Raw genomic sequence first — 22,978 nt, forward strand, 5'->3', positions numbered from 1 at the left:
TCACCTCCTCAGAGTGAGATACAGCTATCAGGGTCTGCACCTCTGTGTAGGGCAGGGAAGTGACAGGAGCAGAGGCACAGGGCAAGGCATTAACTTTGTGCTCCACATCACTGCTGACTGCTCAGCTAGATAACCCTGCACATCCCACAGCCCCAGCTGCACTGCTGGGGGATGATGGCCCTGGGGGTGCTGCCTGCAGGACCCAGAGCCAGGCTGCCAGGGACATACATGGTGCTGGGGAGGTGTCCCTCAGCTGCTGGCTGGCAGGGCACTCCTGCAGCATTCATAACTGCCACCAGAAACTGCTTTTCAGGAACAGACATCCCCAGAGGCTGTTTCAGCAGCAATCAGTTTATTCCAAATGCATCTCATTGTGACTGGAGGCTGGAGCCTCATTCCCACCCCAAAGGGAGGTCAGTGATTCTTGGCCTCACAGAGGTGCTCCAGAGAGGGTCAGAAATAGCCTTGTGAGGTTTCACAAACAAACAGTGGGGACAGCCCTCTGATGGGTTTCTACCTAAGGTAATGCACAAGTGTAGGCAAGAAAAAGGGGCCTGAGTGGCTTGGGGAACCCCAAGGATGCACCCCCACCATGAAAGTTTCCTCCTCAGTAACTCTCACCCCACCACCTTATGGCCTTGGTGGCAGAGAGCAGACACTGTGTGGTTTTGCTGTGTCCTTGCTCCAGTGGCACATTCCTCAGGGCCACCTCTGATCCCTGGGGGGATTTGGGGCGAGTGCTCACCAGGCAGGTGGCTGGAGCAGTCAGGTCCCAGGCAGGGCTGTCTCCACATTACTGTGTGCAGCTTCTGGACATGGCAGTATGAGCTGGAATAGCCTGGAAATACAATCTAAGGACAAGCATGAGGCACCAAAAGATATCCCTGTTATCAATGGAAGCAGGAATGAGTGGTGTCTGCCCATCTGGAGCTGGGGAGCTGGAAAAGATGCAGGCACCATCTGCACATCAGTAACTTGACAGCAATACAGTTTAGGAAAAAACTGACATAAGTTTTAGATTTTATTCATTCGTACATTATTTACAGCAGTTGCTTTCATATTACAATTCTCTTTCATCTTTTCAGTTTTCACTTATAAAAAATTAACCAAATAAACCTTATATAACCAAATTTATCACAGCAGGTCTGGTTAATTTTCACAGTTACAGCGGCCATCAGGAACAGAACTTAAGTACCTACAAGTCACTTGTGCAGAGCACCTGGCCTGCCCCTGCCTGGGGACACCCTGCTGGCCTGGAGAGCTGTCCCTGCCTGGGGACACCCTGCTGGCCTGGAGAGCTGTCCCTGCCTGGGGACACCCTGCTGGCCTGGAGAGCTGCCCCTGCCTGGGGACACCCTGCTGGCCTGGAGAGCTGTCCCTGCCTGGGGACACCCTGCTGGCCCTGCAGAGCTGTCCCTGCCTGGGGACACCCTGCTGGCCTGGAGAGCTGTCCCTGCCTGGGGACACCCTGCTGGCCCTGCAGAGCTGTCCCTGCCTGGGGACACCCTGCTGGCCCTGCAGAGCTGTCCCTGCCTGGGGACACCCTGCTGGCCTGGAGAGCTGTCCCTGCCTGGGGACACCCTGCTGGCCCTGCAGAGCTGTCCCTGCCTGGGGACACCCTGCTGGCCTGGAGAGCTGCCTGGCTCCCGGGGCTGCACGGGGCCACGCTGGGGAGGCTGCAGCTCAAAGCCTGAAGCACACCAAGGGATAACTCGTACCCACCTTAGCACGTGCCACGCCTGGGGAATGGTTTGCATTGCCACCTGAAAGCTATGCAAAGAGCTTTCCAACCTAGCTGGCTCCTGCTTCCCTCCACAGAAATGGGAGCAATTGATTCTGTTTTCTGCCATTGCTGAGCCCCAGAAGTGCAGTAGCAGAATGTGCTGGGGTACAAGGCTGTGGCAATAAGTGTTCACCTTCCTCTGTGTGACTCCGACAGCTCTTCCTGATGTCTGTCTCTCCCACCAGGAATGGTACTTGCAGTAACTCACCCTTACCTGGTGAAAAGCCTGCACTGCATCAGGGCTGGCAATGCCCCAGCTCTAGGGACCCCACACAGGCAGGTTCTCTGCCAAGGTGACACCCAGCTCCAGAGACTGATGGCCTTCCCTGTACTTCATCCTGCTCCCCAGGTGCAACAGCACCCCTTAGAACACACACACAGTGTGCTCCTGACAGCATCACCTTCACGAACCATCTCCCTGGCTCTCCCCCACGTGCTCTTTTGCTTTCCAGTGGTAATTATTGCTGTTTTAGAATGTGTTCATTTTTCTTTGAGGACTTGTAGCCACTTCCCATTACAGATACAGTACATACTATGCTGAACATAGAAAACACAAGACTCATTTCACATTGGTCTTGTACAACGGGGAGGAGATGCAGAGTAAGAGGCTGTTTGGGGAAATCCAAGTTTCTTATTTAGACATGAGTGAGTAAGCCACTGCCTTAAACACAAGCAGTTCTGGGAAGCAATTCAGCCTGTTTGTTGTTGTTTTTGTTTTTTTTAACTGACATTGGACATTTTCCAAATGCATACCACACATCTGCTTAACACTACCAAAAATATTATTTTTTTCCTTTACTGCATTTGTCTCAAGAAGACTTTTGCTTTAATAAAATAACACAAGCACACAAACTGCTTAAAGCTAACTGCCCAGCACAATCATAAGTACAACTCACAAAGCAACTGATGCTTTGTTAAACCTAATTACATTTAAAAAAATCAAATATACATATTACAAGGCAAAAGGATTAAGCTTTGGAGGAAAAGAAATTGGAAACAATATTAGCTGTAAGTTCATTACACTTACATAGGAGTAGCTGCTTCTGCATTCAAATGTGTTACTTGTAAATAAATTTACAGTTGCATTATGCATTTGTTATGCTCTTGGTCTCACTAGGTCTGTCTTCTACTATTTAGATGTTAAAAGCATGTTCTCTCCCACAGGTGATCATGTGCAATGCAAAGACAGCACTGAACAGTGACTTTTAACTGTGATCAAACTCCAAATGCTGACTTGGAGCTTGTTATTTTAAACAATACTGTGTTTTGACTAAACTCTCAGTTATCCAAATTAATCTCCTGATTTACTTTCTATGAAAGATAGTCCCAAGCACCATTCAGGTAGCAGGTTTTTGTGGGTGGGATTAGCTCTGTTGCATAGTCTCTATGACTGAGGGATGCAAGAGCACACCAATTTTTCCTCAAGATTCTATGTGGATCTATTTTGAGGGAGAAAAAAAAAAGAACATTTTCCTTTTGCATTTTAAAGCTTACTTAACACTTAGCATTACTTCATTTTCTTTATGTGGTGCAGTATATTCCACTGCAAGACTCCAGTTAGTGTCCAATTAAAATGCCTTTATTAAGCTTTAAGTAGAGTGCATACCAAGAGCATCACACCAGCACTAATGAAACACAGGCCCCAGCACACCCAAAGTGAGATTGTTAATTCAGAGGTAACCAGAGCTGGTTCCTGCCTTTGTGTGTTTGGCAATTTGGAAGTCCCTGCAGTTTCTATCCATTTGCACCTCAGCCAGCAAATCTGGCAAATTAAAAGGCAGCAGACCTGCATCACACAGGGTGTGGATCAGTGAGCAACAGCAGCAGCAAGGACTGGGACAAGGTTCTGCTAAGCCACAGCTCCCTTGGGAATTCTGACCATGGGACTTTCTGCTCTTCCAGGTGGCCACAGCAAGGACAGGGCCCAGGACAGCCCTGGCACCAAAGCCTTTGTGCCCGTGCTGCAGGTGAGCAGCACCAGGACCCCACCAGGCACATCCCAGCCCCAGCAGCCTCTGCTGGCCCCTGGTCCTGCCTGCCCTCCCCAGGGACACAAATTCTGACAGCATGGCCTGAAGAATCATCCTCATTTGCCATGGGGAGGAACACAGGGTAGAACAACCCCAGGTCCCAGCCCTGGGGACAGATGTCCCCAGGGTCATTTGCCCCCTGCATTTGTTGAAAGGCAATTCTGAAATGAGTCCTGCAGGCTGCACCCATCCCCATAAAGCAGGATCACTTCTGGAGAAAGGTGAAGGCTTTCTCAGAGATAGCACCCCACCTAGGGACAGAGGGGAGGGAAAAGGGCAGCTTTCTACTGATGGCAATGCCCTGGACTTTTCTGCATCTCCCAGCAGAGACACAGGTGCCATTCCTAAGCATCTTGCAGGGGCTGTCTGCTGCACTGAGGGAAAACACAGCATGAATTTACAACAAATACAAATTCAAGGGTTTCAAGTCAGACTAGAAACCACTTTCTTTGTTGGCTTGATTGCTTAGCATTATCAGCCTGGATCTGTTTAGGGGCCAAGCTTCCCAGAGAGCTTATTGCCAAATCTGACATGTGCTTGAGATGCCAGTTTGCTCAGGATGTGGAGGGAGTTCCCACTAACTCCACAGGGAATGGCCCAGGCTGTGCTGGAGGGCTGGGACAACCCCAAGGCTGTGGATCTCAGCCACAGTAATGCAAATTTTCCCTTCTTTCCCATTTTCTTTTTTTTTTTTAATTTTTGGACACAACACCTAGTGCTTTCCGCCAGGAACAAAGGCTCTGCCCCAAGCCCCTCCAAGCAAAGGACACTTGAGCAGTGTCTCGTGCACAGGGATTAGCAGAAAAAGCCTCAGTCTAAGGAGGGAGCAACCAGGTGAGGAAACTGCACCCCTGCAGGCAGCACAAGGCCTGTGAGAACCCCCCTGCACTGCAGAGTAAGAGCAGTGTGGGAAATGCCTTCACATGTCTAAAACATCCCCCACCTAAATCTGAACTGATCTTACTCAACCACCACATTTACCAACCTTGGGCTCAAACCCAACACACGCTCCACTCTTCCACACACTCCTGCCAATGTTGTCCTTGGAAAGAGAAACCCCCAAACTGACTCAGGAAAATCCCCTCCCATCTCACACTGATGTGGGTCTCTGTTGGAATCAAGACTCAAGGACTGGCAGGAGGTCCAGATCACCACCTCATCTGCTTGGGACCAATCCCACAACCACCTTGTGCTGCTCCTCACCCACCCAGCCCTGAGCTGGGATGGGGAGTCAGGAGAAGATGCTCAGGGCCTGAGAAAGGGCTGTGCTGATCTTTTCTAAGCACTTTGTTAAAACCTGAAAGATGCAGAGCGGAGGGATGGATCTGCCAAAGGCAGCTCAACCTCACGTGTCACCCTGTGAGCTGCACTGTCGTCTGCCCAACAGTTCCCTGGCAGCCAGGTGAGCCTGGCTGGGCAGAACCCAGCACCCCTGACCCCAGAGCTGTGCCTGAGCTATGGCACTTAGGGAAACTTCCCATGAATGCAGACAGAACAACAGCATCATGTGGTGCTTTTAAGGCCAACCTTGGCAGCACCCCTGTCCCACTGCTTCCACCAGGGATGCAGCTCTGGCAGCCTGCGCCATCTTCCAAGGAGAGCAAATCCCAGCCTATTTGGCAGCCAGCCCTTTCCTTCAGAAACAAGCTGTCCTGGCTGGAGAGCTGGGAGCAACCAGCTGGACTTCTTCCAAAAAGCCTGGTCACAAAGCAACTGGCAGAAGCATTAAGGGAATAAATTTTCTTGGCAGCTACCGGCCAAGTGGCAACAACTCAATCCTTATCAGTGCATTTCCGTGTGCTGGGGAGGAATGCAGACAGCACCCCCAAAGCCACACCTTCCCAAAGCACCTCTTCCCCAGGAAACTCAACAGGTATTACAATCAGATACTGTAATATCATCAGGTAAAATTTACACGTTTTAGAAGAAAATACTGGTAAACCTGATGGTACTTCTGTGTCTGTGGGATCTGGTGGGATTTATTCCAGGTTTGGATTTTCTGACAGGATGTGGAGTTTTATTTCAAAGGCACAGGTATCAAATAAAACCAGCAACATCAGTTTAATTAAATAGCCTAATAAAAAAAGTTAATGCTCAATTTAGACTTTACATATTCCTCCCTTATTAAGAGACTAGTTTATGCTTTTTGTTTTTTTTACCCCTCTGGAAAGGTTTTAGTGCAGTGATTATATAGCAACAGAAAAATAAACTAAAAAAGGCACAAACTTTTGTGTTTTTTCTTTCAACTTTTGCTAACACTTCATATTTGTCTGCTTTACTTCGGTTAATAAATCACTGAATGCAGCAAGAAAATATTCTGCCGATTTCTGTACACTATACAAGAACCCCTACCAACAGTACATTATTTCAGCTCCAGGAGAAATGTACAGCATAGAAAGACTTTTAAAAATATAGTGCCCCATAGAGAAATTTTGTTAATTAAACTCATGGTCTCTTGCTACAGTGTCCTTCACCATCCTCACGACCCCCTTATTGCTGGAACACACGCTGGGACTCTGCCCCTCCACTCCTCACAGGCTGGACCCAGCCCAAGCCAAGCAATGAGAGGGCAGCTGGGGTTGTGCCAAACGGCTCCTCCATCCCCAGCACCAGTGCCTGGCCCATGGCCCTGGCAGGGATGGGCTGAGCCCCCTGCTCTCCATCAGCGCCACCAGCCACATCTCAGTGCAGGGAGAGCCTCTGGCTGGAGAGGAAAGGGCAGCTCCTGGTAGGAGTGGGACAGACAGCACCCCATGTCCAAGGTCTGTGCTGTCTGTCCCTCCATGTGCCCCAGGGCTCCTGTCCTCTCCCTACACCCCAAGGCTCCCTCCTTCTGCAGCTCTCCTGCTGACTCTTCCATTGTATCAACAAGCGTGGTTAACACATGCTCTACCCCTTCACCAACTTCATCACGGTGAGGTGGGGGGTTCCCCCCTCACCACACACATAATACTTCATAAAATTACAATTGTTTTTCCCAGTAAATAAAGGGGTTTTCCCTTTCAATGTATTAGCAGAGCCAAACCCCTCTACCCACCCGAAATTAAGTGCAGCCAGAAATGGTTTTCTGTAATACCTCTGATACCACGCTTTAAAAATTAAAACCTACCAGTCTTCTTTTTCCCCAAGATGTAATTCATGCAAAGTTGCTATTTGTTTAAATAAGTTATAAAAGTTGATATCTCAGGCTAGAAGAAGCTGTAGTCTTGGTTATTCTTTAGTTGGCAGGCACTGTACATACATACTGGGTACAGACACATGCCGAATCTGCTTTGCATTGCTTTTTGCATTGTACAATTCACAAATCTGACATCATTAAAGCAGTTAATTACCTTTGATGGAAGGCTGCAGTGAGGCCATCTACATTTATCAAACAAGCAGCTGGTTAAGATAATAAGTACGCTCCCCCCCACCCTGGTGCTCCCCAAAATGCTATTATCTGTCACACGTTGCTTCTCTGAAGTGGTGAGATTTGGTGCGCACATTAATGTGCAAATGTGTTGCCATAGGAACTGCAGCCTCCATTACGCCTCAACGACACCATTCAGCAAAAGCCAAAACTAAAAATAACAACAACAACAACAAAAAAAAACCACTTAAAAATAAGATGAAAACAAACAAAACCAAAACCCCAAAAGGCAGCAAAGAGAAAGTCCAACGCACATGCGGAGTCTGGCCCAGGACTGCAGGTTACGCGTGGCTACGGAACAGCGCAGGAGATGCTTAGGTTTGATCTTAACTTCACTCTATGGTACAATGGGGCTCAGTTCAGCCGGTCCGAGTCTGTGCTGGCTTAGGAAGGAGGGGGAGCTGGAGCGGAGTCGTGGTTACGGATGCACCCGGGGTCTCTCAGACATTTGGCAGAATGAGGCACATCCAAAAAAAGTGCAACACCAGTGCCGTGGTGGCAGTGCGATGTGTTTGAGTGCGTGCGCTTCCCTCTTCATGCATTGTAGCAAGCGGGTTGGGGCGGAGGGGCAGGGTGCACCCCCCACCTTTTCTCTATTAACCAGTAGGTTACGGTAAGAGGAATGCATATTCTACTTACTGGTGCGTGAAATACTGAAAACTGCATTCAAGTAATATTTCTGCACTATTATGAATGCATCACTATGTTATCTTACACCTGGAAAAGGAGAGGACTATGTACACCAGAGCAGTTGTACTATTTTGCAGTAAGTTTCTGTGCTTTACAGAGGTACCTGGGAAGGAGAGGCCGCTGCTCCACCCCGCTGGGTTGCAGGACTCCCAACACCACCACCTACAGCATGCGAGGAAGGGGCGCTGCTCGGCCGGCCCATCGAGCTGAACGGAGCAAACCAAAACGTGATGTGAGGGTACAAAAACTCTAACCCAAAATTGGCAAATCAATGGTGATGAGAAATAGAAGGATAATTTATTATTTTTGAAGGGGGAGGAAGTGGGGAAAAAAATACTTTTTTGTTTTGTTTTGGTTGGTGGGGTTTTTTTTTTTTATTCTTCCCGCAGCTGCAGGCGGTAGCGGTGGTAGCGGACCTGGAAAAACATTCTCTCCAGTAAGGAGCGTGTCATCCCTGGCAGGGCGTAATGTTCGACGACACCCACGTGCTTGAAGCCCAAGGACTCGTAGAGCTTGTGGGCTGCCATCTTCACGGCCGTGGTTCCCAGCACGACGGAGGAGTAGTTGTTGAGCATGGCGAACTCCAGCACCTTGCGGCCCAGGGCCTTGGCGATGCCTTTGCCGCGGTAGTTGGAATCCACGGACATGCGCCGCAGCTCCACCGTGTTGTCCTCCTCGTTGCCCCGCGCTGCCACGATCCCCACCACGTTGCCGTCCAGGACGGCAACCCAGAAGCAGGAGCCTGTGGGAGATAAAGCAGCACATGGAGTCACCCCCGACGGACAAGTGGCCATTGTCAAACACACCTCTGGGAGCAGGGCCTGGGGTCCAAAATCACGTCACATCTGGGGACTAATGACCTCCATAAGAAAGGAACAAACACTCTTCCCTGACAATGTGAAGGAAATGTTGTTTTCCCACGGAAAATGCACAGGGGCTACAACCTCCTGTCAGGGAGTAGTAGAAAATGAGAAGGTCTCCTATGATCCTCCTTTTCTCCAGCCTGAACAGCCCCAGCTCCCTCAGATGCTCCTCACAGAACTTGCGCTCTAGACCCTTCACCAGCCTTGTTGCCCTTCTCTGGATGTGCTCCAAAATCTCAGCATCATTGAGGGGCCCAGAACTGGACACAGTACTCCAGGAGTGTCCTGACCAGTTGCTTAATAACTCAAGAAAGCCACTTTTCAATACAGCAGCCAATCATGGGCACTGAGAGGTCTCTTGCCCAGATGAAAAGCACTGACTTTCAGTGCTCTGGAGCAATATGTTTTCATCCAGAGGAAGAAGACCCCATGGCAGGAGAAACCCCCGGTGCAGGCAATGGGCTTCTTCCCAGCTGCTAAGCAGAAGAGAACCTGACTTGGGCAGCAGCTCCATCTTCTGCACCAACCCTTCCGACTGCTCCAACCCAAATGCATGGCACACCTCTGTAAGACCTGAGTTATGCAGCCCAGGGGGGCAAGGGACCACCCCTCCTGAAAAACCAGGGGAAACATGAGTAAGACAACTCAGTACACTTTCTCACTGGAGGAGAGCAAAGCATGGGGTGGTGGGAGGCACATTTGCAGCTGCAGTAGGAAAAGTGCACCTAGTGACTCCATGAAGCCATCCAAATGAGATGCCCCAGGTGTTCCCCTCTTCCCTGTGGCACAGTGCAGCTTCCAAGGAAAAGCTGGCTACAAACAAGGGGCAGGGAACCAGCCCAGGTTCACCTCAGCATACTGGGCTCAATCCTCACATTCAGAGGAATGTGCAGCTCCAGCAACACTCACTCTTGTTCCCACTGTGGGCAAGTCATCATGCTGCTGCTATCTAGGTCAACAGCTAATTTTTAAAACACCAGGGCCCATCTTGACCCATTTATCACGAGCAGTGGAGATGTCTCTGCTCTGCTGCCGCACTGACAGCGCGACTTGTTCCCCAGCGCTCGCTCGGATCTCAGAACGTGATTTATTCAGACACGACCCCAGACGAACACCTACAAGCACTGAAATCAAGCAGCCACCCTCCCTCTGCATACAAATTGCAGGGTGGAGAGCTCACTGCTGGTCTTAAAGTGCTCATCACGTGGTGGCTGAGCCCAATTCACTCCCCAGCCCATCCATCACACCTCTGGCCACACAGCGAGCACACCAAACATAAGGGTCACAGTGATTCTCACCCTACATGCATGGCTACCACTCCTGTAGTGTAATTCCAAAAAGGAGGTTCAGGAATTTCCCCACACTTGGGGAGCTGGGGCTCCATTCCTGGGGCAGCCCCCAAAAACGCCCTGAAGCAGCCATCAACTGGTGTCCACCGGGCTGCAGCTGGTGGCACAGTTGTCACATCTCCCTCATCTAGCCCCATCCACAGCAACTCCTCCTGGAGCTGCTTCTTCATCAAGTCTGCCTCATTTCCCCTCAAACCAGAGAAACAACCTGGGTTCCTCTCAACCCAAGATTACACAATTGCTTCCACGACTGCTTCCCACTTTTATTCCTTATTTTCTCCTCTCAGCAAGCACCTCTTCTCTGTGCCCACCAAACCTGAGAGGCTGCTAAAGCTCACTCAGCAACACTTCCCACATTTGTAAAATGGCACGTTTCTGGTACTTTGAGGCATTCTGAATATTTAAAACCCAAATTTGGACACACTCGCTACCACAGAGCCACCAAACCTCTCACATTCCCAGCCCTCTGACCACCCTGTCCATACTCCCACCCCTGTCCATCCCAGCAGGGACTGGACCTGGTTACAAGCAGCATGACAGCAAATCTGCACTCCTTGTTAGTTTTTACGTACAATTTTAAAGCTTAATTATAATGATTTTGAGTTCAACACGAAAAGACATAGTATCTGGCAAATGTCCCAGTGTGTTTTGTGCACACAACACTTATAATTAGCCACAGACAGGACACATCTGCTCAAACAATGAGAGTTGTATTCAGCTCTCCTTTACACAAGCGCCATCAGTCCCCAAGACTTCTACCCTGCTGTCCTCCTTGTGTCTATGTCTGCTCCAAGGATCACCAGCAGCCAGTTCCTTCAGGCTACTGAAGACACCTCAAGCTCCCAAAGGTGGGAACAAGCCCAGGAACAGCTTTCCCCCATGGGGCTGTCAAATCCCTCCTCCAAGCAGCTGCATTCCATTGGGATGGGGACTTGCCCCTGAAAGCTGTCCTGGGATCACCACAGGCTGCCAACCCTGGGCTGAGACTTCCTCTCCTCTGGGAAAACTCTCCAGTTCCACAGGAAGAAGGTCCTCAGACTGATTTTTACCCAGGCTCAACTAGATGACCTCTGAAGGTCCTTTCCAGCCCAAACTATCTATCCTATGATTCTATGTTTTCCACAATGCCAGCCAGCTGCAGCTCCTCACCATACCCACTCTTCCAGCAGCACTTAACCCTGGAGCATGGTGGAAGCTGCCTGGAAAAAGCACCTGGCACTGCCACATCCCAGGGCTGGGAGAGGGTCTCCTCCTGACCTTCTCTGGGCTGAGGATATTGACTCAGAGCACAGCTTGGTTTTGCACTTTTTCATACCTAGGATGAAACAAAACTAACTTCATCTCAGCTGTCAGTAATGAGCAACAGCCTTGTTTGCAGGGCTATTATTAGCAGGAGCTGACGTTTTACTCTCTCACATGCTATCTGAAAATAATCACTGCTGCAAAGATAAACACAGACCCTGACAGCTACAACTCTCCCTGCCCTTCCAGATACTCATCTCATGGCAGCATCTCTACCTTTGCCTTCATCCTCACTTGCCTCCACCTTCTGCCAACCCATCACTGTGGTCACCCAAAGCCCTTCCTGCTCACTCCAGGATCTGTTCTTCATGGACATCTTCCATTTAACCACAGCTGCCCTGGGAACACCACTCTGAAGCACTGGAGGCACTTTCCAGAGGCCCCATCTGCTCCCAGCCAAACACCAAGCACTCCCTCCTGACTCCTTCTGGGCTGCCAAAAGCAAAAGTGAGGAGAAGCAGACATGGAAAACCCACTACCACCCTCCCCTTCCTCAGCTTGCTGCCTCACCACACGATGTTGACATCAGGAGCTTACATCACAGACTAAAGATGCAATAAAGAAAGATTTGGTTTTTTTTACCATGAGGGTGGTGAGGCACTGGCACAGGCTGCCCAGAGAAGCTGTGGCTGCCCCATCCCTGGCAGTGCTCAAGGCCAGGTTAGATGGGGCTCTGAGCAACCTGGTCTGATGGAAGATGTCCCTGCCCATGGCAGAGGGGTTGAAACAAGATGGTCCTGAAAGGTCTCTTCCAACCCAAACCATTCCATTAAAAAACCACCTTGTGATGCACACACCTATGAAAAAAGGCACTAAATGGCTGTGATGTGCCTGTCAAGGAACACAATTTCAGCTTGCTCCTGCTTCACAGCAAGGTCAGACATGGTTGCTCAGCTGATGGCATCCAGAGCCTGAAAGCACACAAGACGGCACTGTCTTTCTGCTCTAAATTTAAGGATGGCTCCCTTAAATTTAGAGGAAGACCAAAGAGGGTATTCTTCTAATCCATCTACCCAACTCCCACAGCACAGGGCTGCCTTCAGAGTCCTGCTGACACACCACCTCAAGGATGTGACACCAAGGATGTCCCCAGAGTAGCGGCACCATGCTGGCCACGTATCCTCCCCTCCTGCCCAGGCTGCCATGGAATCCTCTGGCGGTGCCTGCAGCCTCCTCTCCCAGCCTCCCCCACTGCCACGAGCTGCACAGCTCTCCCCCACGCAGCCGACGAGGATGGATGGTGGGTGAAAATAAATTCATTTATTTTTGCTGCAAATTCTTCTACACCTTTTGATGAATAAAAGGCCGGTGGGTGGATGGGTGGAAAGACTGGAGCCAAAAGCAATAGCAGAGTAGTGCTAGAAGGGAGAGGGGACAGGGACAGCAGCCTTCCTCACCAGCATGAGTCCCGCATGACTGACTATTGCAGGATCCAACAGCTTTCTTAAGCCTCAGCAGCCCCAGAATCGTGTTGCTCTGAAAAGGCAAAGCTCTGTCTTCCACATGCTTTTCAAACGCATTGCTTTCTAGAAAATTCTAGTATTCCCACAAGAGCAAGCAAACCTTTGCTGCCCCGACACTTGTGTGCTCCCTAGTGCCAGCACCTGCACACTGAGGGGTGAGGGCTGAGGCAGGTAAAACCTATCCCTGTTTTCCTTAGGGCTGGGGAGAGGACACAGCAGATCCTGGGGCCACCACTGGCTGTTGGTGCTAATTTTGCATGGATGCATCCCTGTGGGAAGGAGTTTTCCTTGGAAGCTCAGCACAGGCAAGCATGGAAATCTTGCCCAGAGGCATGCCAGTCTTCTCTCCTTTTCTTCAGGGGTGGCACTGCTATCTGTGCAGCCAAGCTCTCATTAATTCTTAGAGGCTTATGCATGGAACATAATTTCTAGACAGACATGCAACTTCTTAAGAAAATATCCCTTCAAGCAGAGACTGTGACTTTCAATTCTGCTTTGGCATGTCACAACAACACAAATGTGAGCAATTTCCCTGCTGGCTGAAAGCTGTCACAGGTGATGTCCCTGGAGCAAAGGGACTGGCAGTTTCCATCACCACTGCTGGGAACCCACCAGGACAGCACCAGCTCCTCTGCATCCTTACAGCAGAGGCAGGAAAGCATCCTGCACAGGGCAAACCCCTCTCCTACATTTTCCTCCAGGCTGTTATGAAGGGGCAAAGGGAAGGAAAAAAATCCAAATACCAAAAAGCTCAAAATAATTTCTGCACTTCTCATAGGACAGGGTCTGCAATTGCCTGTGTTCCATGCTCTTAATATACCTACACAAAGGCTTGCCAAAAGTGACAGGCTTGCTCACCCCAGAGATCCAAAAGCTCCCTTGACTCCTCCCTGTGACCCCTGGCTGCAGCACAGCCTGGTGTGACACCACCACACAGAAACACCTGCACAGAGGAGGCACAACATGCTGTCACATCATGGAGCTTCGAGTGCTTGCCCTTGCAGTCACTTGTGCAGCCTGCTGTGCCACCTTTTGGTGTGACTGTGGCCAGAGCAGCAGCTCTTTGTGCTAAGCAGGGGTGGCCCAAGCAGGGCAGTACAGAGGGAATCAGGACCCATCGCAGAGCTGTTTTTACCTATTCACCAATAACCTGCTAAAAAGCCCCAAAGTTCGTGTCTGGGCTCTCCTCCTGCCAGCACTATTCACATGCATCACTCTAACAGACAAGCTGGACATGGCAGCAAGTGGACAGAGTCCCTAGCCCAAAGCTGGCTGTGCTGTGGCTGTGTATTGCTGATGTTGCTTAAATTCCTGCCCTTTTATCCTGTCTGGGTCTTGAAGAAGGAGAAGAGGAATCACCCAGCACTCGAGGCAACACTCCCTCCTCCTTGCCCTTCATCCTTGGTGAAACACAGGGCAGAGCAGCCAAGTCACATCAGCATCAGGGGAGAAAGGAGGCTCTTCTGGGGACAGCCTGGCTGCTGGGATGTGAATGCTGCTGGCAGGAGGGCACAGACAGGGCACATCAGCTGCCACCCAGCCAGACACAGGCAGCCTGGGTGCAGGGACCAACCAAGGACAGGCAGCAGCTGTCCCTGTCACTGACTACAACTGCTCAGCTAGCCAGGATGGGGAGGGATTTCTCCCTGTGTTTATGAGGCATGCCATTATCCTATTATCCCTCGTTCCCTCCATCTTTCCCAAGTGTTGAGTTTCTCTCCTTTCCAGTTTCCCTTGGCTTCAGGCAGGGCTGCATGACAGCTCCCACAAGTTCTGCTAGTAACTCTACACTTGACTTCAGTTAAAAGGCTTTCCTAGAAGGGTCCTACAAAATAATGGCATTTTAGTGTAGTTTATGGCTATGAAAACTGAGATGCAAGAGATCCTGACTTCAACACTCCTGACATCCATGAGCATCCCTCTGCATCAGACAAGGCCCAGGTGTGGGGGAACAAAATATGTCAGGGACACAGGAATTATCCATGCATGAAATAAGAAATGCTGTGGGACACCTTCCTCCCCATAAATAAGCCGCATAATCTACCACTGCAGGACACATTGCCCTGTTATAAATAATTCCTGGCTGGAAGAGCACAGGGCAGTGCATCTATATGCCAAGGGTGGGTGACATCCCTTGATTCATGGAGCATCTGGGCAGCAGGCAATGAGATCACCTACAAAGCATGAAAAGAGATGGATGGTTTGGTTCTGAGCAACCACTTCATCTGCTTCTCCATCGACCTCCTTTTCCATCCTTGCTAGGTTTCACCTGTGTTGTTACCAAGGGCTGAAGGTACTTGCCACAACCACAAGGCTCAGCCAAAGCCTCCGGAGTTGCAAGCAGCAGGGAATCAGTGGGATGACAGTGACATCCAGCATTCAGTCTGCAACACAGCCACAGGGCAGATCCATGGACATTTGCTACCAGAAACACTGTGACCCCAATCCAGCACAGCAGTGGGTCTCAAACTGCCCCGGGAGACAGGAGTGCAGAGTTGGCCTCTGAGCTGATAAACCTGAGCATGGAAGGAGAGGCAGGGTGATGGGGTTTGGACTGCAGGAACTGCTGCCCTAAGCACCAGTGCAAGCCACAACCATATCTGCATTCAGAGTGGTAGGTGCTGTCCCATGCCAGGGCTGACAAGCCTGGAGCAGCAGCACATCTGCAAAGGTGATGGCCCCACTGCAGCTCTACCTGCACCTGGGGGAGGAAAGGGTGGTGGGGTTGCAATTTAGAGTAACAGTATGAAAACTTTCATGGAGCTGGTGCAGCCCCAAAAGCACCCAGCTACTCCAACACAGGCATTCCATTTTGGGGTGCCAAGCCCCCAGAAAACCCCTAAGATGCTGATGGCTAGCTATAGCTTACTTTCACACTCATTTTGACAGGAAAAAAGAAAAACATATTCTGTAGCAAAAGGACTTCAGGAAGTGGCCAGGTTTGGTCCTAAATAGCATCTCCTGGGGAGATAACCCAGCAGGCATTTCTAATCTTCTTAAAACCTTTGCTTTAAGCCTCACCCTGTTCCTGTGAAGCACCTTTCCAACAGCTCCAGCCCACGCACCTCACTCCCGGCAAGGCTTTGGAGCGCCCAGCCCGGATCAATGCGAGCTGTCAGTGGCCCTGCCCCATGTCAGCACTTCACTGGTTGAGTCTACAAACATGCTGAAGTCCCCTGGGGCCCAGAGTGTCACCACGTGTGACAGCACCCGAGGGGGTGCTCAGCAAAGCCCTGGGAAGTGCTGGGCACTGGCAGGAGCAGGCTGTTGATGAGACAGCCAGAAACCCGGGCGATGCCGCAGATGGGATAAAGACAGCCCTTCCAGCACATTTCAGAGGCTGCTATATTAAGAAGTGTAACAGCAGGACTTTAAAAAATCTTCTATCAGGCTCTTTTTGCTGGCCATGCTGCACCTTGAAAAGCAAAGACTGTAACAAAGCCAGTGTATAACAACTGTTCAAGCAAAAGCTGCAGACGCAGTCGTGGGGGATTAGGAGCAGCCTGGTTATCTGGACAGATGTAGCCTGGGCCCATCACTCTGCTCTCTGCTGCTGAAAAGGATGACACAACACAGAGAAAGCAAAGACAAAACCACAGATGCAGCACCCAGGGTCTACCTGCTGCTGGGTCACCAGGGGGAAAGCACAGATTGAGAAAAGAGGCAGCATCTGTGCTTTTGGCATGTGAGCAATTGTTATCGATCAGCAAGGAATTAAACAGCTTAAAGGAGCAGATAGAGACTGGGATGTGTGATTTTGGCTGGGCATTGTCCTCCAGGCTGGCTGGGTGATGAGTCCCAGTGCAATGGAGCTGGCTCAGCAGAACAGTCTGGTCTGCACAAACGGACAAAACCAGAAAAAAGTATTTAAACTTTTCAGGGTAGATGCTCCTTATGCATGAAAAATACACACTAAGCTAACTGCAGAGTCAGGCCTTAAGTAAACCCATGTCCCAGAAGTTAAAACTGTTTTTTAGTTAGAAGTTTTAAGGACAAAAGAAACCAAGCTCTTCTGCCTGCTTTGCTAGCCCTGGTTGTGCCAGCTCCGAAAGACTGATGTGACAATTAGCTCCTTGTTAGTGAAATTAGTTTACAAGATCAAATGTGCTGCTGGTTGTGTTTTGAGCCAGCTCCTTAAAAGGACATTGTTAAGGCTTGGTCTCCATCTCCTACATCAATCTTTCACTACATGGCTTTATTGCTTTCAAAAGGTACTGAATTTGCCTTGCAGCAATTTTCACTCCCAAACATTGAACAAACTGGGAAATCTACAATTATTGGATGTTCTAGAATTCATTACTTGGTGGCTGACTTTTACTTTATATGCTTTACTGTTAAAAGGGACTGAGCAATAACTATTGAATGGCTTTCTTTAGCTTAGCACTTGGCCAAGCCATAAATCAAACAGGGAAAATGGGCAGAATCAATCTGATTTGTACCATCCATCACTACTCTTCTGGTCTAAATTTAGCCAAGACTCCCTTTATTCAACAGAGTGCCTGTATCTACATAGGTACTGCACCAAATGCTTCACAGCAAAGGGAGAAACGAAGGTTCATTTACCTAAGGTTAAACAATAAACATAATTCTGAGCTATACAAAGACTTCCAGGTGGTTTTATGCTGCTTTGAGGCCAACAACCTTTGAGATGAGTCACTTTTCAGGAGAGCCCCTCTTCTGCCAAAGACCACAGCTAAAGCCTACAGAGCTCACTGCAAACAACTGCTTTCAGTCAGGAGAAACTTAGGTAAGATGAATTGCAGCCAAGATGTAAGTTCAACCTTAGGATATGGCAGAATGATGCATCAGGACAGAATAACTCATCTGTGCATGCAAATTATTTAAATCAGAGTCAAAAACAAGGCTGAGAGGTGCCTCCCCTAAAAGGTAAAAAAGGGAGCAGCTAAGAATATTTCCATACTTAAAAAGTAGCAGAAAAAAAACAAACAAAAAAAAACCCACCCAGGAAAAGAAACCACAACAGACCAAGTCAAATAATGGGTATATATTCATTCATATATATATATATATATATATATATATATATATATATACACACACAGGATATATTCAACCAAAACAAGCTGCACAGCATATTTCAGTGCTTCGGAGCATGATGTTAGCCCCTTGCCACATTCTTGCTGCCCTCAGAGTCTCTAAATGAGGACTTCCCTACCCCAGCAGCTGAGGAGTGGCAATGACAAGGCAATATTTGTGGTGCAGAAACACTGACCAGAAAAGTCCCAGATCCCAGGGTAGCCCCTCTGCTTTCCTTCCCAGGACAAACTGATCTGACAGACAGGGACTTGCACTTCAAACCCTGCACAGCCAAGAGAAGCAACCAGGACATCCTAACACCCACAATAAATATGGCTCTGCTGTACTCAGAGCCTTTCCTTCTGCCCATGGCAGTGGTTCCACAAGAATCCCTGACACAATGAATCAAACCTCCCTGACCTCCAGCTTTTCATAACCTATAGGAGTGAAACAGCAACCACAAGGAGTTATATTCTCTCTGAAACCACAGTGAAGAATTCATTACTCAATATTGAGGAAGACATCAGGAAAAAATAAGAGGTTTAGGGTGGAGATTTGGTAAAAAACTACAGGCTGAAGTCAGGTGGTAGATGGTTTGATCTTATTAAGTCTATTGCAAGCAATAAATATCTCCTATTTCTAGTGTAACACCTTGAAATGGTGCTGCACACACAATCTTTCCAGGGCACAGGCAACCAGCAAGGACATCAGTTATCAGCTGGGACAAACCCACCCTGTCACCAGCTGCCACACCCAGGTGAGCCCCTAAAATCCATTACAATGGATTGGGAAGAGATCAAGATGTGAGGAGTGAGCTCATCACCTCTGTCCTGCCCAGCTGCTCACCAAGGGCTCTCACTTGGGCATTTCTCACTGGACCAACCCTCTCTGACCTGCATGAGCCCCCAAACACCTGGGCAAACCTATTCCCCTAACCTCTGGGGAAGGGGTATGTGACTAAACAGGGAAACTGGGAAAGATAATCAAACTGGTCAGGAGAACCAGGCTTGGACACCCAACCCCAGGCTTTCAGCATGCTCCCATCAAGGCAGCATGCTCTCTCTGCAGAGGTGCTCATCCTATCATGGAAAGTGATGGGAAAAAAGCAATTTCTGTCTGCAGCATGCCAAGAAACAAGTCCTTTCCCTTGGAATGGGGTCTGATGTACTTCTGACATCCAAGGCTAGAGGCAGTAACAGAACTAATCCTACAGTTTGTAGCAAATCCAACTCCTGACCCATATAAATAAATGAATAAATAACTACTAAACCTCTCTGGAAGTAAACATTCTGAGTATTCTTGATGTGCTTTTAGCAGCATCACACTTCTAACACTGGAGGACTTCCTAGAGCAATGACCCTCTCCCTGCAGCACACCAATCAGCCCATCCCGTTTGGGATGAGCAGGGAAGGAGGCCCTTTCCCCACCACACCCTAAGGTGTTCCCTAGTCCTGCTGGGGCTGGATCTGACCCACTCAGAGCTGCAGGCACCTCCTGGTATCTGCACCTTCCCACATCTTCAACCCAACCCCCACCAGGTGGGTGGTGTCTTCCATGACCAGGCAGAGCCAGCAGACAGGGCTGGTACCACTGCTTTCTACTCTCACTGTGTTTGCAAAGCCTGGTTTGGGGAGATGCTGAGCCCTCCTGAGATGGTGTCAGAGGGTACTCAGCCCTTCTGAGGCAACTGGGACAGCCAGGGGCACTACTGCAATGAGAGCTGTCCTTGAAAATAAACACAGCAGGAGAAGGCAACCCACCATCCTTCAGGTACCCCCTCCCCATGGGCACCCCACCCCAGCTCCCACTGTAAATGAACACCTTTCTGGCCTGCAGCCCTCTTGCTTCCCCAGCCTCACTGTGAATATGTAACTCCTGGGGCTGCAATATTTACCCCTAACTCAGCCAAACAAGCCCTGGGGTGAGGCTGCTCCAGTGTATTGTGTGTACACACACTCACCTGTGCATGCCAAGGCAAAGGGCTCCCACTCCCTCTCTGCTGCTGGAGCCTCTCACACAAGCAGGGCAAATGCTGCTTCAGGACTTCACCTCCTTCTGCCACAGGTCACAGAATCCTACCAAGATTTGGGTTGGAAGGGACCTTAAAAATCATTTGGCTCTAATCCCCTGCCATAGGAAGGAATGTCTTTCAATAGAGCAGAGCCCAGAAAAACCTCCCAGGCAGCTGGAGCCTTCATCACCACACACTGCTTCAACCCTTAACTCTCAGCAAACCAGTGGCAATGCCCCACATGAGGCCAGAGCTCTGCCATGGTGCAGAAAAAGCACACACCTGGATGGCCACTCTTGTGAAAGCCAAGTTTTCTACATGCCTCTCCCAGCACATCAAAGCCAATGTGTTTGGGTATAGCTCTACTGAGGTCCACTAGTCCAGACTCAAACCAGCACATCTATTTAACGTGGCAGCACAAGAAAATTCCACATCCATAAATACACAAACATCTGTCAGGCTGGGCACAGACAATGGATGTGTTGTGGATAATGCATTAACAGAAAATGAGAATTACATGTGTAACTCTCTACATCTCTAAAACTAAATAAGAAAAAAAACCCCTAACCTTTGCCACACATTCAGGCCAAAAAAGTCCCTACAGAAGCCTAATGCATATCTCCTGTGATAAGCACCTATCAGCTTGTTACACCTCACATTCTGTGAACCCCAGCCTCAATACCAGCCACAAGAGCTGGGGATTTGAAAGACATCTGTGAAGTGAATTACTGGAGTGAGTAGGTAACAGGCCATGTCTCACTCCATCAGGAACACACGTGGCAAATGAAGGGCAGGCTGCTCAGGGCTAGGGAAAGCAGACACCTCCAGGCTGCTCAGGGCTAGTGAAAGCAGACACCTTCATGCCTGCCCCCTCAGACTGAGGCTCATTCACAAAGGACCTGTGGAAAGGGGATCAACTTACAAATACAAACTGAATACAAACTGCACTACAGCAACCTGAGCCATAAGATATTAAAATCCACACGAGACTGGGTAGAACTGCAGTATTTTAAGGGTCTGTTGGATTGTCCCATCTACAAAGACAACACTAAACCTCCACACACAATGCCAGGATAGGGCAGGATGAATATATCCAAGGGCAGGTTCACAACTACAACTCCTTTTTCCAGTGCATCAGTATTCCCTAAAGCATCATAAATTCATCTTGCAGGCAGCTGACAGTACACACCGCAAACCCAAGGTTTACCACCATTTATGTCACAGGTCCCCTGTAACTATCAAAGAGGACTTGGACCTATACTGCCCCTAAGTATATGCTAAACTCCCAGCAAGAGGCAAGGGATTTAAGCTCATGATTAAGCTAAAGCAAATGCTCCACTGAATCTTTAAGCCAAACTGTCCCAAGAGTTCAGTCTCAGTCAATGTGGGGGGTTATGTGACGATTTTTTTTTAGGATTTCACTGAAATCCTCTTTAGCTATTTGAGTTATCCATGAAAAATGTTCCCACTTCTTGAGAATCCTTGCAGATGCTTTGATGTTCCTCAGACTACTGATGGCTCAAAAAAAGCCCCATAAAACCCGATGATGGCTTATTCCCAGACAAGAATCACTGTCCAAGAGGCACAGCTTGATGTTATCCTCTGAACACTGACAGCTTCTGAAACCCCACCAGACATAAATTTTCAGAGACATTAAGTGACTCTAATTGACTTTACAAGCAGCAAAAGCTTGAAGAGGTGTTTTACAAATACCCATTTTAGACAGTTTGGATTTTAAAAAACAACACAACCCTCTCATTAGCATCTCTATTGTACAGTAACTTTTTCACTGCTTGCTTTCTCTCTTTTTTAAGAAATCCCACAATAATAATGTAATTCCACCAAGGAGGACTTCATCAGGATGTTCAGCAGCCAGGTTTCTGCTGTGCTTTCATTGCTCTGCCTCTCACTAACCATCATCTGAATTAGCACTTGGAAATGGCAGGTGCTCCAAACCAGGCTGTTTTCAAAAGCTTCTCTTTGCAGTTCTACTATTTAACATTATTTTAAATTGGAAGACTACAGATTTAGGTCTTCCCTGGATTCCCACTAGAAGTGTTACACAGTGTTTCTGATGCTGTTCTCTAGATCCAGGGAGGATGAACAGATTTGGCACCTCCAAAAAAAGAACAAAAAACCCTGGTCTCAGAAAATGAAGTAGTTTGTGTTTTTTTTTCTTGCACACCCTGAATGCAATAAGGATTTTATATATCTTGTTAAAATGGGAAGGATTAGGCTTGTAAGAAAAGTTATAGGGGAAAAGATCAATCGATACATCTAGAAGTGATGTGGGTCAGATGCTCTAAAGAAGGTGTAAGAAATGTTGTTGCTGGCAGCTCATTTGCCTTTAGGTAAAATGTTCTCCCCCCAGCAGTGACATGTGGGTTTGTGCGCTGTCGGCAGCTTAGCAGACACAAAATATCCTCGAGCTGCTGACCTCTATTTATTTTCTCATCTTTGTTATTCTCACACTTCTACCAAAAGATACTTGCAAGTATTTACTTGCACTCACCACACATCTGGATGAACTAAGAAGAGAAGAAAGTACATATACAATAAAATTAGGTAAAGGCACATAAATCGAAAAGTTTGATGGAAGGAAGGGGAAAATCAGAGATACAGAGGGATCCTGGGTAGGGGACCACCAACCATGGGAAATGCCAGAAGTGATGAGTAAAGCAAGAAGTAGATCAGACCAAAAATCACGGGAGAATTCAACACGGGGATGGACAAGAGAGGTGAGCAGAACTCAAAGGAATGCAAATATTGCAGTTAGACCCAAGACTGGAAATGTGGGATACTGAACTACTGTGCTAGGGGATGGAAGAGGGGTAAAAAAAAATGGGAAAAAAAAAACCCTCAAGGAATCACTAATGATATCTGATACCTGTTAAAGTGAGCTTTGTACAAGGTGCACATGACCAGACAGCTGGTCCAGCACCCCCATTTCAATTAGCAGCACCAGCACAGAGCCCAAGAGTTGCAAGGGTAAAAAGCAAACAAACTTGCACTGCTGATGCTGGCTTCCAAGTCAGGATTCA

General features: G+C 48.7%; 1 protein-coding gene across 1 annotated transcript in view; it reads right to left on the reverse strand.

The window, feature by feature from the left end:
- Positions 1-990: 990 nt before the first annotated feature.
- Positions 991-22,978, reverse strand: part of NAT8L (N-acetyltransferase 8 like) — a 33,094-nt gene continuing 11,106 nt past the window's right edge. The window contains exon 3 of the mRNA XM_063157517.1: positions 991-8,654. Coding sequence (XP_063013587.1) covers positions 8,287-8,654 — 368 coding nt within the window. The 3' untranslated portion in view covers positions 991-8,286. The remainder of the gene's footprint in view (positions 8,655-22,978) is intronic.

The sequence above is a fragment of the Melospiza melodia genome, chromosome 5, assembly GCF_035770615.1.
Source record: "Melospiza melodia melodia isolate bMelMel2 chromosome 5, bMelMel2.pri, whole genome shotgun sequence".
Lineage (NCBI taxonomy): Eukaryota > Metazoa > Chordata > Aves > Passeriformes > Passerellidae > Melospiza > Melospiza melodia.